Source organism: Rousettus aegyptiacus, unplaced genomic scaffold (genome assembly GCF_014176215.1).
Source record: "Rousettus aegyptiacus isolate mRouAeg1 unplaced genomic scaffold, mRouAeg1.p scaffold_m13_p_14, whole genome shotgun sequence".
Lineage (NCBI taxonomy): Eukaryota > Metazoa > Chordata > Mammalia > Chiroptera > Pteropodidae > Rousettus > Rousettus aegyptiacus.
Window position 1 is genome coordinate 44892394 of NW_023416289.1, and position 23381 is coordinate 44915774.

Here is a 23381-nt window from a genome sequence, read left to right on the forward strand (position 1 = left end):
CCTGTCCCAGCCGCCCCCGCCCAGCTCCCGTGCTTCTGCCTCCCACAACAAAACAGGGTCTTGGGAGGACCCAGCCACAGAACGGCTGCGAGTCGGGCTCCTGGGTGCACCGGTCCAGGGTTTACTTAGGGGGCAGGGGTGTTGCTTCAGTTTCATTCAGGAAAATGGGGATAATCAGCTGCCTCGGGGTGGTCAGTGCTATGTGCTACTTTTCCTTTTTTTTTTTTTTTTTAAATAATTGTGAACTAGGAGATTCACACGGCAAAGTATAAAGCCTCATACGTTCCATCTGGCGCTGGTAAAGTAACACTCTTCCATAGTCTTTTTCTAAGCAGCTTTATCGAGATTTAATCCACATACCATCCAGTCCACCCGTTTAAAGTGTACAGTTCTCTGGTTTAGGACATGCCTAGAAATGTGTAACTGTCATTGTAATCAATTTTAGAACATTTTCATCACCCCAAAAAGACACCCTTTGCCCCCTAGCCATCACCCCCCGCCCCCAACCATGCCAGCTTGGTGACCACTGATCTGCTTTCCGTCTCCAGATTTGTCTATTCTGGACATTTCCTATAACCAGAATTGTACAACATGTGGTCTTTTGTGCCTGGCCTCTTTCTCTCAGAGTGGCGTTTCGAGTGTCCACATTGTAATGTGCATCAGTGCTTCGTTCCTTTTCATGGCTGACTAATATTCCGCTGGGTAGATGGACCACATTTCGTTTCTGTACTCATCAGTTGATGGGCATTTGGGTTGTTTGCACCTTCTGACTGTAGTGATTGGTGTTGCTGTGGACACAGGTATACGCACATTCACGTGGACATGCGTTTTCGTTTCTCTTGGGAATAAGGGTCACTGTGTTGACCTTTCTGAGGAACTGCCGGCTTCTTCCCACACAGCCACCCCATCTCCACTCCAGCAGCAGTCGGTGAGCGTGACAGTTATTCTCATCTGTCGTTTTCTCCCCTTTTTGATTTACTTTTTGTTAAGTGACAACACACAGAAAAGTGTACACGTCGTAAGCGTCCAGCTGGTTATATTTCGCACAGCGGACACACCCATGTCGCCAGCTCCCAGATTAATAAAAAACAGGAATATTACCACTGCCCTGAAGGTGCCTCATGTCCCTCCCAGTCCTCCAACCCCCCGCGTCCCCACTCCCTCCGGGAACCACCACCCTGAGTCCAAGGCCATAGGTTTGCGTTGCCTGGGTTTGCACTTGGCACGTGGAATCCCACAGTGGCGTCCAGGTTCGCACACATCGTGTTTTGAGGTTCTTCTATGTTGTGTGTGTCCATACTTGGTGTATTTTTTTTCATTGCTATGTAGTATTCCATCGTGTGGCTGTACCTTGATGTATTTATGCATTCTCTTGTCCAAGGGTGCCGTGAACATTCCAGAACGTGTCTCTTGGTCGACATCTACCCCATTCTTAATAGGGGGGAATTATGAGGGGGGGGCGGCCCCAGGCCCGGTGCGATGCCGGGTAGGTATTGAGGGACGTGCCCCCTACGTTGTGTGTTCTGGAGCCCCTCCCGGGTTACCGCAGTCCCTGCCACTGGCTTTAGCTCTTCAGCTCTTGCTCTGTGGTCTTGAGAAATGTTCTCCTGCCTGGCGCCCGTGAGCCAGACATTGTGTCATCGGTGCAGCGGAGGCGGCTGCCCAGTGGTCCTGCCCACTGTGCGGGGCACCCTTCGGGCTGGACAGGGCTCACAGGGCGGTGCTACCCTCCAGGGGGGCGTTCTGCGCTTCCACCCAGAGACGGTCGTCTCGGTTTGGGGGTGGCTCCGGGCGTGAGTGGGCAGGGGCTGCAGCTATGGACGACTAGAGTAACTGCCTCCCGGGTCGATGTGCAGGGCGGGCCGGGGCAGTAAGTCCGATGGCGGCTGCCCATCTTTCCCGTTCCTGTCCCTCTGCCTCTCGCTCTCTGTCTGAACTGCTCCTTCCCGTGCGGCGTCTGCCCCGTCAGTGTCCCCTTCTCTGACGATCTTCTGTACGGAGGCCCAGTTTCACCGCCCGCCCCAATGACCTTTCCCCTCCTCTCTCACCTCCCATTGACGGTTTCCCTCTGGGTCCCTGGGCCTCAGTCCCATCGAGTGTCTGGTCCCCCGTTTTGAGCCCAGGCCCATGGGTCTCCCCCACCCCCACCCATGGCCTCCCCCAGTCCTGGTTGGCCTGGGGTCAGGCACCTACACTGTTCACTGAGAATTGTCCCTCAGTCATTCCGTCAGTGTTTACACAAAGGGAACAGACCAGACCAGACCTGGGCTTACCCCCTCCTGACCGGACAGGCAGTAGATAAGATAAAATGCGTTTACAGCCTGCGATCTTAATCAGACCTTTGAGGAAAAGTAAAGGAGGAGGAGTCGGAGCTGCAGGGGGTGGGGGCTGAGCTACGGGCGGAGTCGGTGGTCTCTGGGCCCTGGTGCCAGTGACAGCAGGAAGCGAAGGCGGGTGAGCCCTGTGCAAAGGTCCCGAGGTCCGCGTGTGCTTGGCATGAGAACAGGGTGGTCCGGGGCCTGGGCTGTGGTGAGGACTTGGGCTTTACTCTGAGTGAGGAAGGGCCCCAGGGGGCAGGTCCTGAGGGGACGGGGGCAGGAGTGGGCCGTGGCAGGGAGGCCAGGGCTCCAGGGGGTGAGGGTGAGGGGTTGAGGCGGGGCAGGGGCCCCAGGAGGGCTCTGCGTTGAGTGCTCACAGGATGTCATTGTCTGCCCCATGGGGATGAGGCTGTCAGAGGAGAGGAGAGGGCAGGATGAGGGCAGTGAACAGAGCCCGGTAGGGCCACGCCAGGGCGGCGCAGGGCTTGCTGGCCTCTGGGAGCCCGGGGACAGGCACCTCCCTGCGGCGTGCCTGCCCCTTCAGACAGACCCCTGGGCGCAGAGCTGCGTCCCCAAGACGTTTTCTATGTTCACTGAAGACTGTCAAAGTTTTAAAAATATGTATAAACTTTTTTTTTGGAACAGTTTTACATTTACAGAAGAATTGCAGAAATAGCCCACAGTTCTTATATGCCCTGTTCCCAGTTGTCCGTAATGCCACCCTTTTAATGACTGTCGCCTGTTGGTCACAACCAGGAAACCAGCAAGGTGCATTTCTGATCAGCCATCTCCAGAATCTCCTCTGATTTCCTCGGTGTTTCTCAATCGTCCTTTTTCTTTTTCTTCTTCTTCTGGTCCCCGTCCAGGGGGTTGTCTTACAGTTAATCGTCCTGTCTCCCAGGCCCCTCCTGGCTGTGACAGTTTTTCAGGCTTTCCTTGCTTTCGATGATTGTGATGGTTTTGAGGAGCCCTGGCCAGGGGTTTTGGGGACTGTGCCTCACTGGGGATCTGGTCGGCGCTTTTTTTATGACTGGACAGGGCTTAGGAGTTTGGGCAAGAAAACTATAGGGGTCACGTGTCCTTCTCATCGTGTCACACCAGAGGTACATACTGTCACCATGACTTGTTGCCATTGGCATTAGCCTTGATCAACTGGCCAAGGACACAATACTTTTGATCCTATGTTCCTGGCAGTAAAGAGTTAGCATGTGCCCGTGTGTGTATGTGTGTGAACTCGTTTTAATTCTCAAAACTCCGTGAGGTGGCACTGCTTGTGATCCTCTGTTAAACAGAGAAGGAAACTGAAGCATGAGGTTGTGGCAACTCTCCTGGGGTCACACATCAGTTCAGTGGCTGCGGTGGGGTCTGAACCTGGGGGGTCTGGTTCCGACGTCCAGGCTCTTCGCTGTCACCCGGTTCCGGTGAGACTGTACATACACGATGGCACCTCGGTGCATTATCCAACTTACTTCCAAGTGTGAATTTAATTAAGACAGGTGAGGAAGGGCTTAATTAAAAAATCGGACATTGAAAATAACATTCTATTTACCGATGGTCATCACTGATGATGAAAGCTAAAATCTATATTTCGAGTAATTTCTCAGCAATTACACTATTTCAGCCAACTTTTTGCCAATTCTGTTGAAAATTTCACTGACTGCCCTTCGTAATATGGTTTAGAAGGAACCTGCAGTAGAAATAAAACCATCATCTGGACATTTACTTTCTGCTTGCATTAACTTTTTCCTTTTTTTGAGGCAAAATTTACATAACATAAAAATAACTATTTTAAATTGTGCAATTCAGCAGCTTTTAGTACATTCACAATGTTCTGTCCAGTTTTCCACCTCCCCATCCACTAGACCATTTTTATTGCCCCAAAGGAGACCCGTAGCCATGAAGCGGTCACCGGCCTCGTTTCTCCTCCCCACGCCCCTGGCGACCCCTGACCTGCTTTCTCTGTAGATTACCCTCTGCTGGGCATTTCAGATGTGTGGAATCGTATGATGTGTGACCTTTTGTGTCTGCACAGTTATCATCTCTAATCTTTTGGTTTCTTCATGAGCACTTTTTTACTCCCTCTGTCTCTTTCGTGAGGATTAGTTTAGTTAAACATTGATAGTATGTCTAAGTCAATGTCTAAGTCAACTTACTTGGATGGGGAAGAATGGGGATGCATCCTCGAGCAGAGTGACATCGCGGTCCCTGACTTGCGGCCTTCCAAGACCCCTCACTGGTCACCTTCTGCAGTGTCAGTCCACACGTGGGTCGCCTGCTCAGCTGATCTGTTTGCGTTCTAAAACAAGGAAATAAGTGGGAACTGACATTCTACCAGTGGATGGGCCGGGAGCCAGGCGTGCGTGGACATCTGGTGTGGGGCCGGAGTGGCCTTTGGCTGGATGGGTAGGAAAGGCGAGACCTGTAGTAGACAGAGCTGGTGCTGGGACAAGCAGTTGCTCCTGTGGAGGTAGTTGAAACCGGTCCCTCCTTCACACCAGGCACCCAGGCTAGATTAAGGATTCAAAGTCAGAGGAAACTGTTTAGACTTTGAGGTCCAGACAGACTCAGACAGGACGCAGCATGAGGGGAAGGCTCTGAGGTCTGGCGCATTTATGGCTTGCAGCTGTTTCTCTTTCTCTGAGCAGGACCCCTCCCCCAGTCTGTCCTGGGTTGCAGGGTTACCCCCTCTCTTAATTAGGTAATTAGTGGCGTTGGGACCATCAGAATTCCTCAGCAAGAAACGGCTTTCACAGAAGGTGCTGGGCTGAACGGGCTTGGGTGAGGGCACGCCTGCCTTTTGCGTCCTGTCCGGCTGCCCGGCGGGGGCCGCCCTGCCCGCCTCCCCATGCGGGCCCCCGAGGGCTCTTGGCTCTGCTCTTTCCCTCAGCCTGGCTGGCCACCAGGCCACAGACCCGGGGCCCTCTGAGATCCTGGGGTCCACCTCTTTCCTCTTTTCCGTCGTCTCCTCTCGGGTTCCCTGCTCCGTTCCCGCCTCCTGCATGTCCTCTCAGCAGCTGGGGGGTCCTATGGGGACCCGTCAGCTGTCCCTGGCCCTGCGCAGAGCCTCCAAGCCCACATCCCCGCTGTAGCCCTTGTCTGTCTGACCTCACCTCGTCCTGGCGTCCTGCGGGCCCCCATGTGACCCCATCGCTCCTCCCCTTACCGCCCGACCATCCGCCCCAACTCACCTCCGGGAGGCTGTTCTGACCACATCGGCTAAAAGTGCACCCCCAGCCGTCCCAGCCCCGTTCCCGTGCCACCCTCCTCCGTCCTGCTCGCCGCCATCCACTCTGCGGTGTTGTTTGTCTTTGTTCCCGGCCCGACCTCCAGGAGAACAGGACGTCTGTCGTCCGTGCCGCGTCTCCCTACTTTGCTTCCATTAGTGGCGCAGTCAGAGGAGGAGAATGACAGGACCTTCAATGAACTGGATCTCCTTGGCCTGCCCAGAACTGAGGCTGGAAGGCAGCGGGGGGCCCGTTAGCACCTCTCCCCTGGCCGGAGAGGGTCCGAGGAGGTGTTGTTTGCAGGGTGGGTGGTTAAGAGATGGAGGAAGCAGTTAGCTGATCCCAGGAGCTGGCCCTGCTCTGCAACATGGCAAAACATGGCAAACCCCGGCGGGCTGGCTCCAGGCCTGCCCTCGACGGAACGCGGGCTGCTCCCGACCCGCATCCTCGGGCGAACTGGTGCAATCAGAAAGGATCCTGCGGAATCCAGGAAGAAAAGCGTTTCCACCACAGGAAAGAGGCGGCAGAGGGGTGGGTGGTCTGGTGCTGGTGGACGCCCAGCCTCCCAGGGTCCCCCCAACGTTGGCGCGAGGAGAACAGTCCACCCGTCCAACGATAGCTTAAATTCTGCTTCCATTTTTTTTTTAACAACATTTTTTATATTTACGATTTGTTTTGTTTTTGTTTTTGTTTTTGTTTTTAGAATAGCATTCACATGGCTGAAAAGCCAAAAATTCTTTTAAAAAATATACAGCGAAAGGTTTCCGTCTGTCTTTGTTCCTGGCCGCGGGGTCTCCGCCCTAGGTAATCAGTGTGTTGGGTGCCTTGTGGATTCTTCTCAGAGTTCGCTGGATAGAGAGCGGACGGCCTCACTTCTCCTCCACCCTCTTTTTAAATTGATGGTAACATTTTATACACGCTATTCTGCATTTTACTCTTTCACGGAGGAAATAGTTTGGGTCCTGTCTTTCCCTCTCAGCGTATAGAGAATATCCTCGTTTTTATAAAAAACCTGTACAGACATAGGCAGTCACGCACCGCTTAACGACGGGGACATGTTCTGAGAAGCGAGAGGTGGTTTTGCAAACACCGCAGAGCACAGTAAACCCTCACCGAGCCCCGTCGATAGCTTCTGGGACTTCTAGCAAAACGACATGCAGCAGAGATAGTTCGCTCGTGGGCTGAGGGCTGGAGGCGAGAGCTGAGCTCTGATGGCGTCTCCTTGACTTGACAACAGAGCAGTGTCGTGCGAAGACTTGCTGTGCTCCTACGACTCCCGTGACGCTGTGCATGGGGTTTTACGTTGGCCCCGGTGTCACCCCAAACGCTGAGCCATTCAGTGTGCCGCAGTGGCAGGAATTTTTGGCACCGTTGTCCCTCGTGGGACCCCCACGGCGTACGTGGTCTGTCGCTGACCAAAACGCCACTACACGCCGCAGGGCTGCAGTCCACCTGCCATCAGCTCCGCCACCTGGAGCGTGCGATCCCGCGGCGGCTGGTGCACTCACGGGCCGTGCAGACGTCACCACCATCTCATTCCGAAGCACTGTCATCCCCCCACAAAGAAACAGTGCCTGTGAACAGCCACTTCGAAGGCCGCCCTCCCCGCAGCCCCCAGCCCCCCGTCCTCTGCTTTCTGTCTCTGGCCCTTTCTGTTCTGGGTACTTCGTAAGACGTGACCCTACAGTGTGTGGCCCCGTCTGTCTGGCCTCTGTGACTCAGTGTGATGTTTTCGAGGTTCATCACATCATACCGTGATCCCTATTTATGGCTGAATAACACCCGGCGAGATGGCCACACCACATTCGTGTGTCCATTTATCCACTGACGGACATTTGGATTGTGAGCCTTTCGGCTGTTATGAACAGTGCTGCTGTGAACATCCGCGCATAGTTTATGTGTGGACGACTGTTTTCATTTCTCTTGGGTGTGTACTGAGAGGGAAAGTGTTGAGTCACAGGGCGACCTTATTTTTAGCTGACTGAGGAGCCGCCCATGCTGCTCCCCGTTCCCGCCTGCAGTGCGCGAGGGTTCCCACTTCTCCATGTCCTCACCAGCACTCGCATCATCTGTAGTTTTGATCAGCAGCCACCCTGGTGGGTGGGACATGGTGTCTCGCCTCAGGGTTAATGCATGGCCCTGATGGCTGGCGCTGCTGGACATCTCTTCACATGCTCATTGGCTATGCGTGCACCTCGTTCTTTTTCACTGCTGCCTAGTATTCCCCTGGGCAGGTGGGCCATTGTTTATTTAATCTGTTTTGTAGTGATGGCCAGTGGGTATTTTCCAGTATCTTCTGTTACGCACGTTGCCATAAACCTCTTAAACGTATAATTCTGGATGTGTCAGGTCGTATCTACACGAGACAGTCCCATAAGTGAAATCTCTGGGTAAAGGATGAGCATGTTCTCTCTCATCTTGAAAAATATTTCCCTTTACACAGTCAGTTCTCATTATTTGGGCCACATTTGCGAATTCATTTTCCTGCTGCAATTTCTTTGTAATCTCAAAATGGAGGTGTTTTCCTGGTCATTCGCAGGTGAAACATTCGCGTGGCTTGTGTGCCCACCCCCAGCAAGGTCACATGTGGCCTCTATGTTCCAGAAGCTTCATTCAGGTGTGAGTTGTAGTGCCATTGGCCATGTGTTCAATTTGAACAAATCAGCAATGTAAATTAAATAAGATGTCTTTGAAGGGAAACAAACAGAAAACACGGTGACACGTTGATCGGTTGGTGAAGATGTTGTGGTCGCAGGCGCACAGGAATGTGTGTTTCCCCGGGAGCAACAGAGCTTGTTAGTTTCCAATTCAGTGTCTGTGGCAACTTCTGGAAAATGACTGTCACCAGTAACAAGGACTGACCGTGTAGGTTTCTTTTTTAACACACCGGTTGTACTTTACGGAGGTAGAATTTATGAACGATTAAAGGAACAGACAGATCTTATGTGCACAGCCTGATGAATTCTGACACTTGACCTATGCGACTGCCACCCTCATCTAGACATGGAACATTTCCATCGTTCCGGAAAATCCCCTCGTGGACCTTCCCGGTCAGCACCTACCTGCCCCCTTGAGGCAACCAAACCTGGCTGTTCTCTCTGTCATAAAGGGGACCACACGTCTTGTGTCTGGCTTCCTTCGACTCCTGAACGTATCAGTAGTCGATTCCCTTTTTTTGCTCAGAGAGAACACAGTGTATCCATTTACCCCTCCATGGACACGTGTGCCACTTTCGATTAGGGGCTTTTGTGAATGAGGCCGCTGTGGAAATTTTTGTGCAGATGTTTTAGTGGACAGACTCTTCACTTCTGTTACTGCCTTGGGGTGGACTCACTGGGTCACACAGTTCGATGCATGTTTAGCCTTAGTTAACCTAGGCTCTTAGTTCTCTTCTGAACAAGGCTTCTGGGAGAAGGCTATTCCAGGGATTTTGGCAAGCTCGGTGTTGCCAGAACACTAGGTCTGTCTTTTGTTGTCTGGACCTTCCCCTCAGGAGTGCAGAATGGCTGCTGGAGCACCAGCCATTGGCATCGGGCTTCACATCAGCCTTTAGAGCAGGAAGAAAGAGCAGAAGCAAATAACCTTCGCGGTGTAAGGCTCTGTCTCTTTGTCCAAATATAAACATCTTTCCCATGTCCACACTTAGCTGCAAAGGAGTTTGAGAGAGGAAGTCTCTGGCAAAGAGGGCCTGTAATCACTACAATTCATCCTCTTGGGAGGGCATGTCGACAAATCAGCCAAGTCCTAGTTCTCTTTATCAGGACCCAGGCCAGCCATGGCTGTTGGATCCTCCTCTCCAAGGACCCCGTGAGGCCACTCTATCAGGGGCCTGGACACTGGCCAGGACCTATAGGCTTGTGTCTGGTACAAGAGCAAGAGCCTCAGAAGGAAGACTAGAGAGACAGAAGCTTCTGGGCACTGGTTCTGGAGCAGCGGCTCCAGCACCGCCTGGGAACCTGTTGGAGACGCATGTTCTCAGCTCCACCCCAGACCTGCCAGTTCTGAAGCCAAGTCTTTGCTTGAAAAGCCTTCCAGGTGATTCTGGCTCAAGTTTCGGAACCAGTGGTGTAAGGCATGTATGGGGTGTTGTGGGAGCTTTTGTTTCTCCTTTGCTTCTCTTAGTCCCATCCTTTCCCTGAACTTGAACTTGAAGCAGTCTCTGTTGCCTGATTCCGTCCATGGGAGGCTCTGTGTCCCAGCAACGTGATCACTCCTTTTGTTCCCACCACCCCACCCCCACCCCACTGCCTGTTTCAGCCCTCAGTGCCTCCCCATGTTTTATCAACTGGTACTAAGAAAAAAATCTAGAACGTTTTGTGATACCCGATTTTCTTGGCAAGCCCACAGCTTCATAGCTGCATTTAGAACAGCAAAAAAGGAAAAGAAAAAAACGCACAAAACAGTTCCGGTGTATAACTGCCTGTGTAAACTTTTAGGAGGTAGACATCGTCCCTTTATGAGCGGTCCACGTCTTACAGGGTACACTCTCCTGTTGTTAAGCTAATGCTATGAGTTTAGAACTCTAAAGATCACTCAGAATGAAGATAGTGCAGATTTTAATTGCTCTTTCTTTCCCTTTCCCTAAAAGGGTGGGACCGAGCGAGGAATCAGCATTTTTCCCGTTTCCTTTCTCTGGCTTTGAAATAGGCACAGCTTACTGGCAGCTTCATAGCCAGCCTCTGCACAGAATCATGAAAGGCGCCTCCTCTGGGCGGACACAGTCCCAGAGAGTCACCTCTATGTGGTGTAGGAGAAGGGAGGCCTCTCTCCAGGTGGACGACGCCTTACCTAGGTCTCACTGGTGTCGGCAGGACATCGGCTGACTTTGGTCCCACGACTAGATTCCTTTGTGCAGTGAACAACCCCGGCAACTGTACGTGCTGGTTGAAGCATTTATTATGCACCCAGTACAGATAACAGGCATCTATCTTATAAGTTTATATCCTGTGTCAGTTTCCTGTGGCTGCCGTAACTAGTACAACAAACATGGTGTTCTTAAAATAACAGGAACATGCTCCCTCACAGTCCTGGAGGCCAGAAGTCCAAAGGCAAGGTGGCGGCAAGCAGGGCAGGCAGCTTTGTGCTGTCCCCGAGGGCCGCAGGGAAGAACCCTTTGCCTTTTCTACCTTTTGGCGGCTCCAGTGATCCCGGGCTTGCGGCTGCGTCGCTGTCATCTCCACCTCCGTCTTCATGTGGCTTTCTCTTCTGTCCGTTCAGAAGTCACTGGTCATTTGATTTAGGGCTCACACAGATCATTGAGGATGATCTCATCTCGAGTACGTCTGCAAAGATCCTTTTTTCCAAGTCGGAGGAGGCATGTCCATAGACTGTGGGTCATGGGCACATCTTTTTGAGAGGTCACCATTCAGTGTGCTACACGTGCCTTAGAAAGAGGCACATCATAGAAGCGTGACTTCTAGGCATTGCATATGACGAGTCCACCCCACAGTGCATGACCTGATTTGCCCATCAGACCGAGCTGTGTGGGAAGTGGACTGACTTCTCCATGGCACTTGCGGACAGCGTAAGGGGAAGAGAACCCCCGTGGGTTACTAGAGGACAGTGGGGACCCATGAGAACATGGCGAGAAGTGTGCTGGTCGGGGTGGGGTGGGGGGCTCGCTAGGCCGGCACTGGTGTGTAGCTCCCGTGAGCTTGGGAGCCTGTTGGCCTCGGTTCCAGTCCTGGCTCTGCCCTTCTGCTAACTGCTGACCTTGAGCAAGTTGCCTAACCCTTTTCTGTACCTCAGTTTCCTCGCGTGATGGTAACGGCACCTGCCACACAGGACTGCCATGAGAATGAAACAATGCAGAACGCAGCAGCTAGAACAGTGCCTGGCAGGGTGAGCACGTCAGGCCTCGGCTACAGTGAGGACGAGGCTGACAGCAGGTGGCAGAGGCAGCAGAGGGCATAGGGCACAGATCACGACTCCTGCACATGCCTGAACCCCCAAACCCTGGACACGCAGGGGGCTCCCAAGCAGGGGTCAGCCTCGCGATCAGGCAGGTCAGGGCAGCTGGCATGGAGGAGAGAGGCCGGAGGGAGCCCGGCCAGCGGGAGGCGGCTGTCTGTGCCCTTCGCACATGGTGATTGATGGCTTTGTGTGTGGGCTTGGGCTCTGGGAAGGCACATCCACTTGTCCACCACCACGTCTCAGCACCCAGCATGGGGAAGGACTCTAGGGGGTGCTGAGTGATGCTTGCAAACTGGTGAGTGAATGAATGGATGCAGGGGAAGCAATGTTTAAAACGCGTGCGAAGCGCAGAGCACGGCGCAGTCAGCCATGCTCTGCACTTCGCTGGGCCAGGTGGCCCCTTCAGTCGCTGGGTCGCGGTGCGTGGGCGTCGCCCATGGCCTGGAGCGGGCGGACTGCGCGCCAAGGCCTCGGAGGAAGGCTCCCTCACCATTTGGTGGGGAAGGGCTCGAAGACCTTAAGGCTGGGTGGACTGGTGGGTGGGAGAGATGGGAGGCCTGGATCCGGGCGGGAGTTGTGGTCATGCAGTGGGGGAGCAGAGAGAGATGGGAAGCAGAATGGATAGGACTTGCATGAGTCAGAGGTGTGAGGTCGAGGTTGGGCCTTAGTCTCTAGAGAGGGCTGTAGCTGCTACATAACAGACAACCCCCAAAGTTAGAGGCCGTTCTGGCTACTGTTGCTATTTAACAAGTTACCCCAGTGTAGCAGCTTAAAGCGACAGTTACATTATGCCCGCCAGAGTTTGACACAGTGGGTGTCTGCTCCGTGATGTCTGGGGTCTTGGCTGGGAAGACTAGACTAGAAGGCTGGGGACAGAAGGCTCGTCTGCACCCATGCTCGGCACCTCAGGACGGCTTAAAGATGACTGTCAACCAGACTGCATACGCGTGGTCTCTCCGTGTGACTAGCTTTGATGTTCCCTAGCGTGGTGGCCTCAGAGTACTCAGACTTCTGTCTGATGGCTTCCAGGTTAAACGTGCTGGTGCACAAGGCAGAAACCGAATTGCCTTTTGTGACCTAGCCTCAGAAGCACACGGCGGCACTTCTGTCGCACTGTTTTCTCGATTCAAGGGGAATAGCAGGATCACAGTGGGAGAGATTGTGGAGTGTCAGAGGCAGTGTCACAGCCATGGAAAACATGGTGCGCCACGTGGCTTAAAACAAAACCATGACCCACATGGTTTTCATCTGGACCGGGCCTGGGACTTCTGGTCCTGCCCAGGAGTCAGCTAGGTGGCTCTGTTTCTGGGCTCGGCCGTCGGCTGGGATGATGGAGGTGATGGGCGTGTGCTCACATCCTGCAGTGGGCTAACCTGGGCTGCTGCACGGGGCGCTGGGCAGGGTGGCAGCGTGCCAGGTGTCCTCAGGCGTCTTTAGGTGTAGGCCCAGAAATGCACACCGTCATTTCTGCCACAGTGTTGGCCAAATTCAAGACCAGCCCAAGTTCACAGGTTGGGTAATAGACCCCATCTCTTGATAGGAGAAGATGCAAAGAGCGTGGGCCTAGGGAGAAGAGTTTCTGGCAGCTTCAGCAATCACTGTAGTGGTCTTTTATTCAGACCCCCTCACCATCAGCCCTCTCCCACGTGGCTGGGCCTCTCTTATCAATCAGTGTGTTCACGGAGCACAGTCCTTGAAGCATGGGAGGCCGTGAGAGGCCCTGTGATGGGTGGCAAAGCTCTGTGGAAATGCCAGCTCATTTGTGTCGGGTCGTATTTGACTGCAAACAGTGGAAACCCTAACAGGGGCTTAAACTGTAAGAGTTAAGAAGTCTGGAGGTGGGCAGAGCAGGAGCAGTTGTTAAGAACCTGGTCTTTTTCTCTCAGCAGTCACCCTCTGTCTGCATGGGGCCTTATCACCCTCAGGTTTGTTGCCTCATGGTTGCAAAATGGCTGCCTCAGCTCCCATCCTCTCAACTGTATTCAAAGGTGGGCGCAGGGGGCAAAAGGCTTTCTCTCTAGTGAAGCCCCATCTTTATATTCTGGAAGAATAGTTTTCCCAGAGTCACCCACAGTCTTCCTCAGAAGTCTCACTAAGCGGAACATTGGCTTTCGCTGTCTGCAGAACTGTGGCCACTCTAGCCCCACAGAAGCCTGGGAAGAAGGTGCCTGATGAAGGGCCCAGGTGTGCCGCTGGCTCAGTCTAATTACTTTAAAGCTCTTTTGGCCACAACCCACAGTAGGAAATACGTAGCCGTACAGACACACATAGTTGAAACCAGTGTCACAGACTGATACTCAGGCTCACCAAGCATGGCGCTTTTTGATATTTTCTATTCTATTCTTTTCCATTTTACTCCAGACTATTTAATTAAAAAAAAAAAAAAAAATCCTGGTCACAACTTGCTCATTTGATTTCACAGCCCTCAGAGATGTGCTCCATGGTTTGCAAAAGGCTGACTCCGAAGTCTGCCTTTACCCCCGGGAGCTGCATCTGGGTTCCGTGAGGGAGGTGGGAGGGCTGGGGAGAAGGCGTTCGGAAGAGCAAGATCCGGCCTTTGCCTCAGACCTTCTCGTCCTGCCATTTCCCATCAGTAGATGATCCAGTTCTGCCGACTTTGCATTTGTTTATTTTATTTTATTTTTTTCAACTTTCATTTTGACTCGTGTATAACCCGAGGGTAACTAAAATTTGTCCTGGAAAAATAACATTTTCCTGTGTCCAGAGCTAATGGGGCCTTTTGAGTCTGTGTCCTGCTAGGCCATCTGGCTTCTGCACAGCTCCCGATGACAGCGCAGAACTCGGATTGCATTACAAGCGCTGGAGGAATTCACACAAGTTTCTGGAAGGACACTTTGTTGTTGTTGCGTCACGGCTATGCTCTCAAGCTGCCTGTGGGTTTCAGGCCCCACTTTTTCTGCTCTTCGTAACAGGTGGGGAGGAATGAGGTTTTACAGAATCACAGGATCCGAGTTCGAATTCTGGCCCCTTAGCGTGATTTGAGGCAAGTGCCCTGAGCCTTCTGAGTCTGTTTCCTGAGCTGTGAGACATGGGCCAGTGTCGTTCCCACGTCCCTGGGGGCCTGGGAGGGATCAGGGGGTGTGGGGTCACCACAAGGCCTGAGTCTGGGGAAGCACTGGGGCCACGCGGGCTTCTCGGGGTGCATCAGCTTCAGCTGAGGGGTGTGCGGTAACAAGTAAGCCCCTGATCTCAGTGGCTTACCGTAGCAAAGTCTCGGTCCCCCTCACTTGTGTGCCCTTTGCGGGTCAGCTGTGGCGCTGTCCACATGTCCACTTCATTTTGAGACTCAGGCGGAGCCTTGCGATGTCTCTCAAAGCTTCTGCTCCCATGTGAACAGTTTGGGGTTGGCGACACCGCAGACAAATTATATCCCCCCGGAGTCACTTTTTCAAAAGCTTTCGGGTCCATGTGAGTCCAGGACAGGGGTGTCCAGTGCCACCCTCGGTGGAGAACCAAGTGCCTGCTCCCCAAGATCAAGGGCTGTGTCTGCTTCGTGCTCGTTAGGGTATCTCCTCAGCTGCGCCCATGCTGGACACATAGTAGGAGCTTCGCAAATGCCCTTCCCACCAGGCTACTCCTCAAATGAATGAACAGGTTGTTTAACTTCCTCCGCAAATTCATTTTGTGAATATTTATTGAGCTCCTACTGCGTGTCATGTGCTGTGAAGTCACTGGGTGTCTCACAGGGAGAAAAAAAAAACAAAAAACAAAATCCGTGCTCTCGTTGGGGCTGACATTTCGATGTCAACCAAACAGACATAGGACATTTGACATTAAAGTATTTTGTAATTAAAAAATGTTCACTATGAAAATTTTCAAATGTGTGCAGAGAGAATCATAAAACAGGGACCTCCCCCTGCCAATCAGCCAGCTTTACCCCATTTTGGTTTTTCAACACTCTTACTGACTGACACCGTCCAGTAGAGCCACTGCCATAAAGGACGTGGTGCGTGTCCTGCTGTCCCGTAGGGCAGCCACCAGCCACTCGTGGCTGTTGACCGCTTGAAATGAGGCCAGTGTGATTGAGAAGTCACGTTTAATTTTATTTAGCTTTTTTATGTAAATATTTGTATTTACTGTTCCTAATTGGTTTTTTTATCAGTTTTTTTTTAATTGTAGTGAAACATGCATAATGTAAAATTTACCACGTTAGCCATTTTTAAGTGCATATTTCAGTGACGTTAAGTACGGTCACACGGTTGTGCAACCGTCACCACCAGCCATCTCCAGAATTCCTTTCATCTTGCAGAACCGAAACGCACGTACCCATGAACACTAACTCCCCGCCCCCACCTCCCCCCCCCCCCAGCCCCTGGCACCCACCGTTCTGCCGTCTGTGTCAGGGGACGTGCGAAGTGCAGCCGTGCAGGCTCGTTTTGCTGTCACTGGCTCATTCCACTCAGCCTAATGTCTTCAAGGGTCGTCGTGTCGCAACCTGCGTCAGAATTTCCTTCCTGAATAGCATTTCGTTGCACACACCACGTCTCGTTTCTCCGTCCATCCACCAATGGACACTTGTGCCATTTCTGCATCCTGCCTGTTGGGACGAGTGTGATGTGAGCATGAGTGTGCAAATACCTCTTGGAGACGCGGCTTTCAGATCTTTGGATGTGCACGCAGGAGTGGGCTTGCTGGATCACGGGGCAGTTCTATTTTTAATGTTTTGAGGAACCAGCAGACCGTTCTCCGCGGCAGCTGCGTCGTTTTGTGTCTGCACCAGCGGGGACTGGGGCTGGCGTCCCCACGTCCTCGCCGGCACTTGGGTTTTTTCCGGGTTTCGCTGGGAGGCATCCTGACGGGTGTGAGGTGGCATCTGGTTCCCACTCCCTTCCCCTGATGAGTAGTGGTATCAGTCATCTTCTCATGAGCTCATGGCTGTTTCTGTGTCTTCTTTGGAAAAATGTCTGTTCACCCTGTGTCCTAATTTCATTTCGTTAACTTGAACTTGAACGCACCCCTCTGTGTGTGGCTGGTGGTGATCACACCAGACGACATCGGCGTCTGTGCCCCCTGCAAGTCACAAACATTCTGTCATTTTACCCTTAAACGTTTCAGGATGTGTTTTTAAAAGGTAAAGACTCTAAAGGAAAAAAATAACACATGCGCGATGCCATTATTGCACGTGGAATCTTAACTGTAATCCCTTAGCATCGTCAGACACCTAGGCGGTGCTCACATTCTTTGCAACTGTCTTTCTCAACAGTTGGTGGGTTCGTGTGTCCTTAAAGGTTCCCGCTGCCTGCTGGGTGACAGCTGCGGGGCGCCTGCTCAGCCTGGGGCGCGGGGGCGGCGGGCACCTTTCATCCCTGCGTGTGGTCCTCGGCATCCCGTCACCGCTCTAGTTGGCCTCGATGGTCTCCCTTGAGCAATGGAGTTAGTGACAGGGGCTTGGAAGGGATCAGGGAGACTCTGTGCCTGCGATAGTTTGAGTCGGATCCAGTGCATCACCCACGGCCGAAGCGGGTGACATATGAACTCTCCCAAACACGCTCAAGGGTGACACATGGCGGCGGGCGGCAGGTGGAAGAGCTGGGACCCCGGACTTGTGTCCCCTCTGGCCAGATGGTGGCCAGAAAGCTCTGGGAGTGGCCACCCTGCACAGTGCTCACACCAGCAGTCGGGTGGTCGTAGGAACACCCCACCTCACTGCACTGCGTTTTCCGCAGATCGAAGGTGAAACCCGCCACCAGCAGAGAGACTGCGACTCGCTGCTTCCTTGCGGTGGTCCGGAGCGGACCCCATAACATCCCCAAGCTCTACCTGTGTAAACGAGTGCATGTCGCTTGCAAAAGCACATACAGATTAAAGGTCTTCATGTGAAACAGTCCCAGGGGGAACATGCGGTCACCCCATTTTCCAGATGAGGAAAGCGAGGCGCAGAGGGCCGCGTGACTTGTCATGGAGCTCACAGCTGGGGAGCGGCAGCACCGGGATGGAGACCCCGTCTCCCCAAACCCAAGCGCCACCCACCTCTCCGGCAAAAAGCTTTTATTAGCCTGGTGCACGCGTTCCCCACCCGGCAGAGCGAGCAGCAGCTCTGCAGGTGTCGGCTGCTCTGAATCTGGGGCATTCGTTTAAAACGGAGCAAGTTGGCCCCCTCCCAATTTATGACCTTCTAGATCCAGGGCAGGTGCCAAGAATCAGTGTGGCACCTTGCAGAGAGGGGACTGGGGGGCAGAGGACAGAAGCCAGAGGCCTCTGCACCCCTGACCTTTTCTCAGGAGCCAGCAACGTCCAGCAGGGCACACAGAGTGGTAACGTCGAGGCCGGCAGCACTGACACAGGCGCCCGGCCCTGTGCTGGCAGCGTCTCCGCCGGCCGTGAGATGTGGCAATCGGGATTGTGCCCATTTCACAGATGAGACCCCGAGACCCAGAGAGGTTAAGTCACTTGCCAAGGTCACCCAGCCCGGGACTGGGGAAGCGGGGATTTGAACCCCTGCCTCTAGCACCAGAACTGCCACCGCACGGGGGACCTCTTGGCATCACCGCAGTGGGAGACAGATCCAACCGGGCACCTGAACGGGGGTGTTTCAGAAGTCGATGCGGCCATGTTGTTCTCCGCTCATCGTGGAAACTTTAGAAGTAGTTACAGTAGCCAGACCACCGTGGTAAAGCAGAGCCCCTGTCATTCAGCCTCAACAATCATCCACACTTTGCCATCCGTGCCTCGCCGACTACCACTCAGTGAGGATGAGGATGATCCTGTGGCTTTTAGTTTTTAAAGGTGAAATTACATGTGTCCACGTGCACAAATTTGAGCTGTCAAACGCTACGCCCTTGTAACCGACACCCGGCCATGATGTAGATCAGTCAGATGAGCTTTGTTCATGTATCCTGACATTACCATCGGAATGGAAAACGGTAAAAATTGTCACGGAGAGGTCTGGAGCCTCCCACTGGACGTCCACCTCGTGAACGGGTTTGGAGATGCCTGCCCAGGATGCACCGCTCCTGGTTCGATTCTGGGGCCTGAGGTTTGCAGAGTGAGCCCCAGAAACCTGGCGAAGGTCCGTGGAGGTTTGTGAACACCTCCAGGCTGTGCCCGTGGCGTCTCGCAGGGCAGGACCTCATCCCAGTGCCTCGTGGCAGACGCTTTCCACGTCTCTCTGGGGCCCAGGACTCTTGGCGGGGGTGGAGGGGCGCTCCATGCTGCCGGTCCTCCTCTCTCTTCCAGGCCATTCTTTATCGCTTCTTGGAATCTGAGCCATCCCAGGTATTCCTAAATGACAACAGAGGCCTGCACACCTCACCCGGCTCCGTCTTATCTTGACATTTTTGACATATTTGTGTCGGATTTTAAAAGAGAACACAGTGAGCATCCTCTGTGGGGTTAAGGGTGGGGACTCTGGACTTAGGCTGGGGACCTGCGGGCAACATGGGTCGACAGGTGCACAGCGCGGCAGACCCCGCCCAGCCTCCCGCTGGCGTCACTGGGGGGCGCCGCATCACGTTGGCGGACTGGCCCGCTTGCTCACACGCATAGCCCCAGCTCTCCGTTCTTGCGTACTTTCCGGCCACTTGCACACGTGCACAGAGCCTTGACGACCGTGTGTGTGCAGCCGAGGTCCCCGTTGTGGCCACCCAGTAGCGCTGGCTGGAGCGCGGAGGCCGGGCCGGGCCTGGCAGAGGGGCGCGTCCACTCAGCGCTGACAGCCGCGTGCCCGGTGTCCGCACCAGCAGTGTCTGTTACACACGGTGTCCTGACACAGACACAGGTAAACGATTCCGCACCGGCGGGTCCACGGCTCTGTGACGAGAGGCTCGTAGGGCCCCAACCCCTCGTGCTCTCTGGGAGCCGTGACGCCATGTGCTCAGCGACCTTAGAAGGCGTAGGACCAGGACAGCCAGAGTTGACCGTGTTGCTAAATTGAACAGCCGGCCGATAAACGACGTCATGTAGTGGGGGGGGGGGTGTGTGTGCGCGCACGCACGTGTGTGTGTGTGTGTGTGTGTCCACGTCTGCCTGCACTACAGCAGTGCACACAGATGTAGCCACACGTCGTGTGTGTGGTGATGTGCGGCCTGCGGCTTTAGACTTGCCTTTGACCTCTCCTTTCTCACTTCCCTTTTAACAGTGTCTCTTCTGTCCTTCCCTGCCCCGCCCCCACCCCCTTTCTCTCTGGCCACATCTTTCTCCTTTTCACTGACTTTCTCACTCACGACTCCTCTCTCATTCTCTCTCCACAGCTGGCCCCCAAAAGGACAGTCCCCACGTCCCCAGCCAGGGGCCCCGCGTAGACCTGGAGTGGACCACCCCTCCTTCCCTTCATGATTCGTTTGTAGCGCAGGTAACCAGCAGAGGGGCCCCGTGCATCCCGGGGGGCCGCTGTCCCTCGTCCCGCCTCCCGGGCAGAGGCTGGCTCTGCAGCGTCCCCGTGCAGCCCGGTCCAGCTTGTGCGGGCCACCCCCTGCCTTTATGCCAGCCATGAGCAGGCTCTTCCCCCCCGCGTCCCCCTTCCTCCAGATTCCTTGCCTTTTAGGCTCCTGGCTGGGCCTTCCCCCTGTGGGCTGGTCGGGGAGGGCAGGGCTTGTAGGCCGAGGACCTGGTGACACAGGAAGAGGGAAGCAGAGGCAGAAGGGGACGTAGAGGCACGTTGTCACCGTCGCCCGTGCAGCGGGGGCCGAGGAGGGCCTCTCTGGGGACGCCCGCCCCCGCCGGGGCCCAGGCTGGTTCCCCGGGGCCCGTGAAGCATGCACACACGCGCGTGTCCCGTGCACCCGGGAAAGTGCCGGGAACGTGTTTGGCCACGTGTATGTCTCTGGTCTTTCACCTTCATCAGCTCCACCCCCAACCCCTGAAAAGAGAGAAAGGAGGGTGGGAACCCCATGTCCGTGGGCTGCAGACTCTCCGCTGCGGACTGGTGGGATTTCCACGCGTCCCGTGCATCCCCGGGGGAAAGGACGAGTTGGGGGGCGGGAAGATGGGAAAGGTCTCTGTGGCAGTTTGGGCGACGGCAGCTGGGAGGGACCGAGGGGTGTATGGAAGACGGAAGGTGCAGTTGGTGGGCGGTGAGTGGGCGGATGCAGAGGACTTCAGTGTCCTCCTCTGCGGAATGGGGCTGGGGACGTCCCTCTTGCTTCACGGGGGCTGTGGACCATGCCTGGCACAGCGCGAGCTCCTGGGAGACACCAGCTGTGCGCCCTCGTCACGCCGACGGGCTCAGCCTGGCTGCAGCGGCTGCTCTGACCCCGCACGCCCACCCTCTGCCCCCCCCCCCACGTCCCTCCTGGGGACACACACTGCACCCGCCTTCAAGGGGAGCCCGGAGCCTGGGCCATCGCCTCCACCCGTTCGTTAGTAGGATGGACCCCTTCCCCATCCCACCTCCCCACCCCACCGGGGCCAGGCGCTGTGCTCGGGGGCGGGACAGTGTGGTGAAGAGCACCGGCTCAGCGGTCAGGCTCCCCGGTGCCACCTGCTAGCTGGGACGTGGAGGACGATGCTCTCCACGCCTCCATTTACACATCTGCAAAGTGGGGGTGACAGGACCCACCTCGTGGGGGACACCTGGCAGACTAAACGAGTCAGGTGTGTACGAGGCACTTGGCACGGGGCCTGCGCGTGATCTGGGCTCACTCGGGTGAGGTCATCGGCGTCGTTATCAGATGTTGGGGAGAGAGTGGGAGGGGAGGAGGGAGAGGCAGCTGTGCCTGGGCCAGAGGCTCTGTGGGGAGGACGTGAGACGCACTCCCGCCCCCACCCGTGCCCCAGACCCCAGGGAGCAGAGACCCCGACCCCCTCCCGCGCCTCGCCCGGCTGGGAGTGGTCCCTGATGGGCGGGTCCTGGCCTACTGCCGGGACTAAGGGACTAACGTGTCTCCCGCCCTCTCCCCCAGTGGCGATGGATGATGAGGATGGCAGATGCCTACTAGACGTGATCTGGTGAGTGATGGGCCACCCTGCCCCCCCACCCTCCCTCGCGCACCCCTCACCTCCTCAGCGCCTCTTCCCTTCTCTCTTTCAGTGACCCTCAGGCCCTCAACGACTTCTTACATGGATCCGAGAAGGTGAGTGCTGGCCGGGGGGCCATCCCAGGTGGGGGCCGTGGGATGGGGAGATGCCAGGCAGAAGGGGCGGCAGAGCCCATCTCCTCACACCACACACCCAGCTCCTCGGTCGGCAGGGTAACCAGTAACCAGGAAAGAAGGAGAAGAAATGATGGCGTCACTCACGCAATAAAAGATTTTGAGAGAAAATGAGTGGAGGTGGGGACAGGGCCTTCTACAGCCAGCGCGGTCGGGAAGGGTCACTCTACGGAGGTCGTGTTGAAGGTGAACCTGAAGGGTGGAGGGGAGATGCTCACAGTGCTCCAGGCAGGGGAGGAGCAGGCACAAGGAGAACCGTGGCTCGTGTGGGGCAGGAGGCAGGCCGGTGGGGCCGGGTGGGGCAGCCGGGGTGGACAGTCGCTGGGGCGGCCCGGCCTGGAAGACCCGGATCAAGGAGCTCAGGGGCGGCTGTGATCGTGGCGGGCAGCTCTGGTGGGGGCAGCAGTCCGTCCAGCTGCTCAGGAGCCATGTCCGTCACTCGGGGCCGCCTGTCTGAGTGCCCAACGGTCAGCAGTGACACGCTGGTTAGTGTCCTCACGTTCGTCAGCGTCAGGAGTTGGGGAGCGGCTTCACAGGAGTGTGGGGGCGTCTGGCTCACGGGCTCTGCTGGGGCTGCTGCCACCTGAGGGCTCATCCGGGCGTGAAAGACGGGCTCCCATGAGGACGCATCCCTGTGGCTGGTTGCCTCGGCCCCTCGCCACACGGGCATCCCCTTAGAGCGGCTTGAGCATCCTCCCACCCGGTGGTCGGCTCCCCGGGGGGACAGCCAGGAGGAGGCCTGGTGCCTTTTACGGCCCGGTTTCCGGAGTCACACACTCTCACTCCCTTGAGATCGTGATTGTTGGAAGCGAGTCACTAAGTGGGCTCACACTCAGGGAGAGTGAAGGAGCCCCGTTTCTGAAGAGGAGAGGTGTCGCCATGTGGAATGCAGGAGGGTGCCTGGGCTGCGGGCAGGTGTGGCCAAGGGGCCGGCGCTGGCTTCTGGGCCTTTCTGGAAGGCAGAGGCAACCAGCCTTGCTGGTGGACTAGGCGGCAAGGAAGAGGGCCGGAGCCCCTCCCAGATTTTGGCCTGAGTGGGTCGTGGTATTATTTTCTGCAACCAGAAGTCCGAGGTGGATTCTAGAAGCCCAGGGGCTGTTGGATTTACTAGTCTGGAATTCTGGAGGGACATCCGGCTAGAGGGAGAGACTGGGGTGGCCACCTTGGCTGGGGACCACCGTTCCCTGGGCACGTGCATGGATGCTGGGCCCTGTCCCCGGTGCTGAACGAGCTCCCAGATCCCATGGGCCCGGCAGGGTCGGAGATGGTGCCGCGGGCGTTTCCAGTGCCCGGCAGTGAGTTGTACCTGTGCCAGGTGCCGGAGTGACTCGGAGGAGACAGACAGCCGTTGGGAGCAGGGGGCACACACGCCAGGCTGTGAAGGGCAAAGGCGCGGAGACCAAGTCCCAAGCTGGGGCAGGCAGGCGCGGTGCCCAGAGCAGCTGGGGGCTGGGCAGAGGCGCTCAGCGTTGAGGATACCTTGCTGCCCCACCCCACCCCTTGGTCTCTTCGTCCTGTTTACCCCGAGTCAGTTTTTGTTCCAGGGCGTGGGCTGGCCCACTGCCCAGCTGACCTCTGACCTTGGGTGGGGTGGGTCTTGTTGCAGCTCGACGGTGACGACCTCCTGGATAACGCCGGGGAGGCCCAAAGTGCCTTCTATGACGGTCCTGGGGTAAGTGGCCACTTGGCGTGCAAGAGCCGTGGGCTCAGTCCTGGCCCAAGTCGCCTGAGCGGCAACCCGCGGGAGGAAGCCCCAGAGGCCAGAGGGAGGGGTCACACTGTCCCCGCCTCAACCACTTTGCAGGGCAGATGCCAGG

General features: G+C 55.6%; 1 protein-coding gene across 1 annotated transcript in view; it reads left to right on the plus strand.

The window, feature by feature from the left end:
• The window catches only part of BICRA (BRD4 interacting chromatin remodeling complex associated protein), a 69300-nt gene that overhangs the window by 28208 nt on the left and 17711 nt on the right, over positions 1-23381 (plus strand). Inside the window, exons 2-5 of the mRNA XM_016155399.2 lie at positions 19666-19766; positions 21316-21361; positions 21444-21486; positions 23171-23236. Coding sequence (XP_016010885.2) covers positions 21321-21361; positions 21444-21486; positions 23171-23236 — 150 coding nt within the window. The 5' untranslated portion in view covers positions 19666-19766; positions 21316-21320. The remainder of the gene's footprint in view (positions 1-19665; positions 19767-21315; positions 21362-21443; positions 21487-23170; positions 23237-23381) is intronic.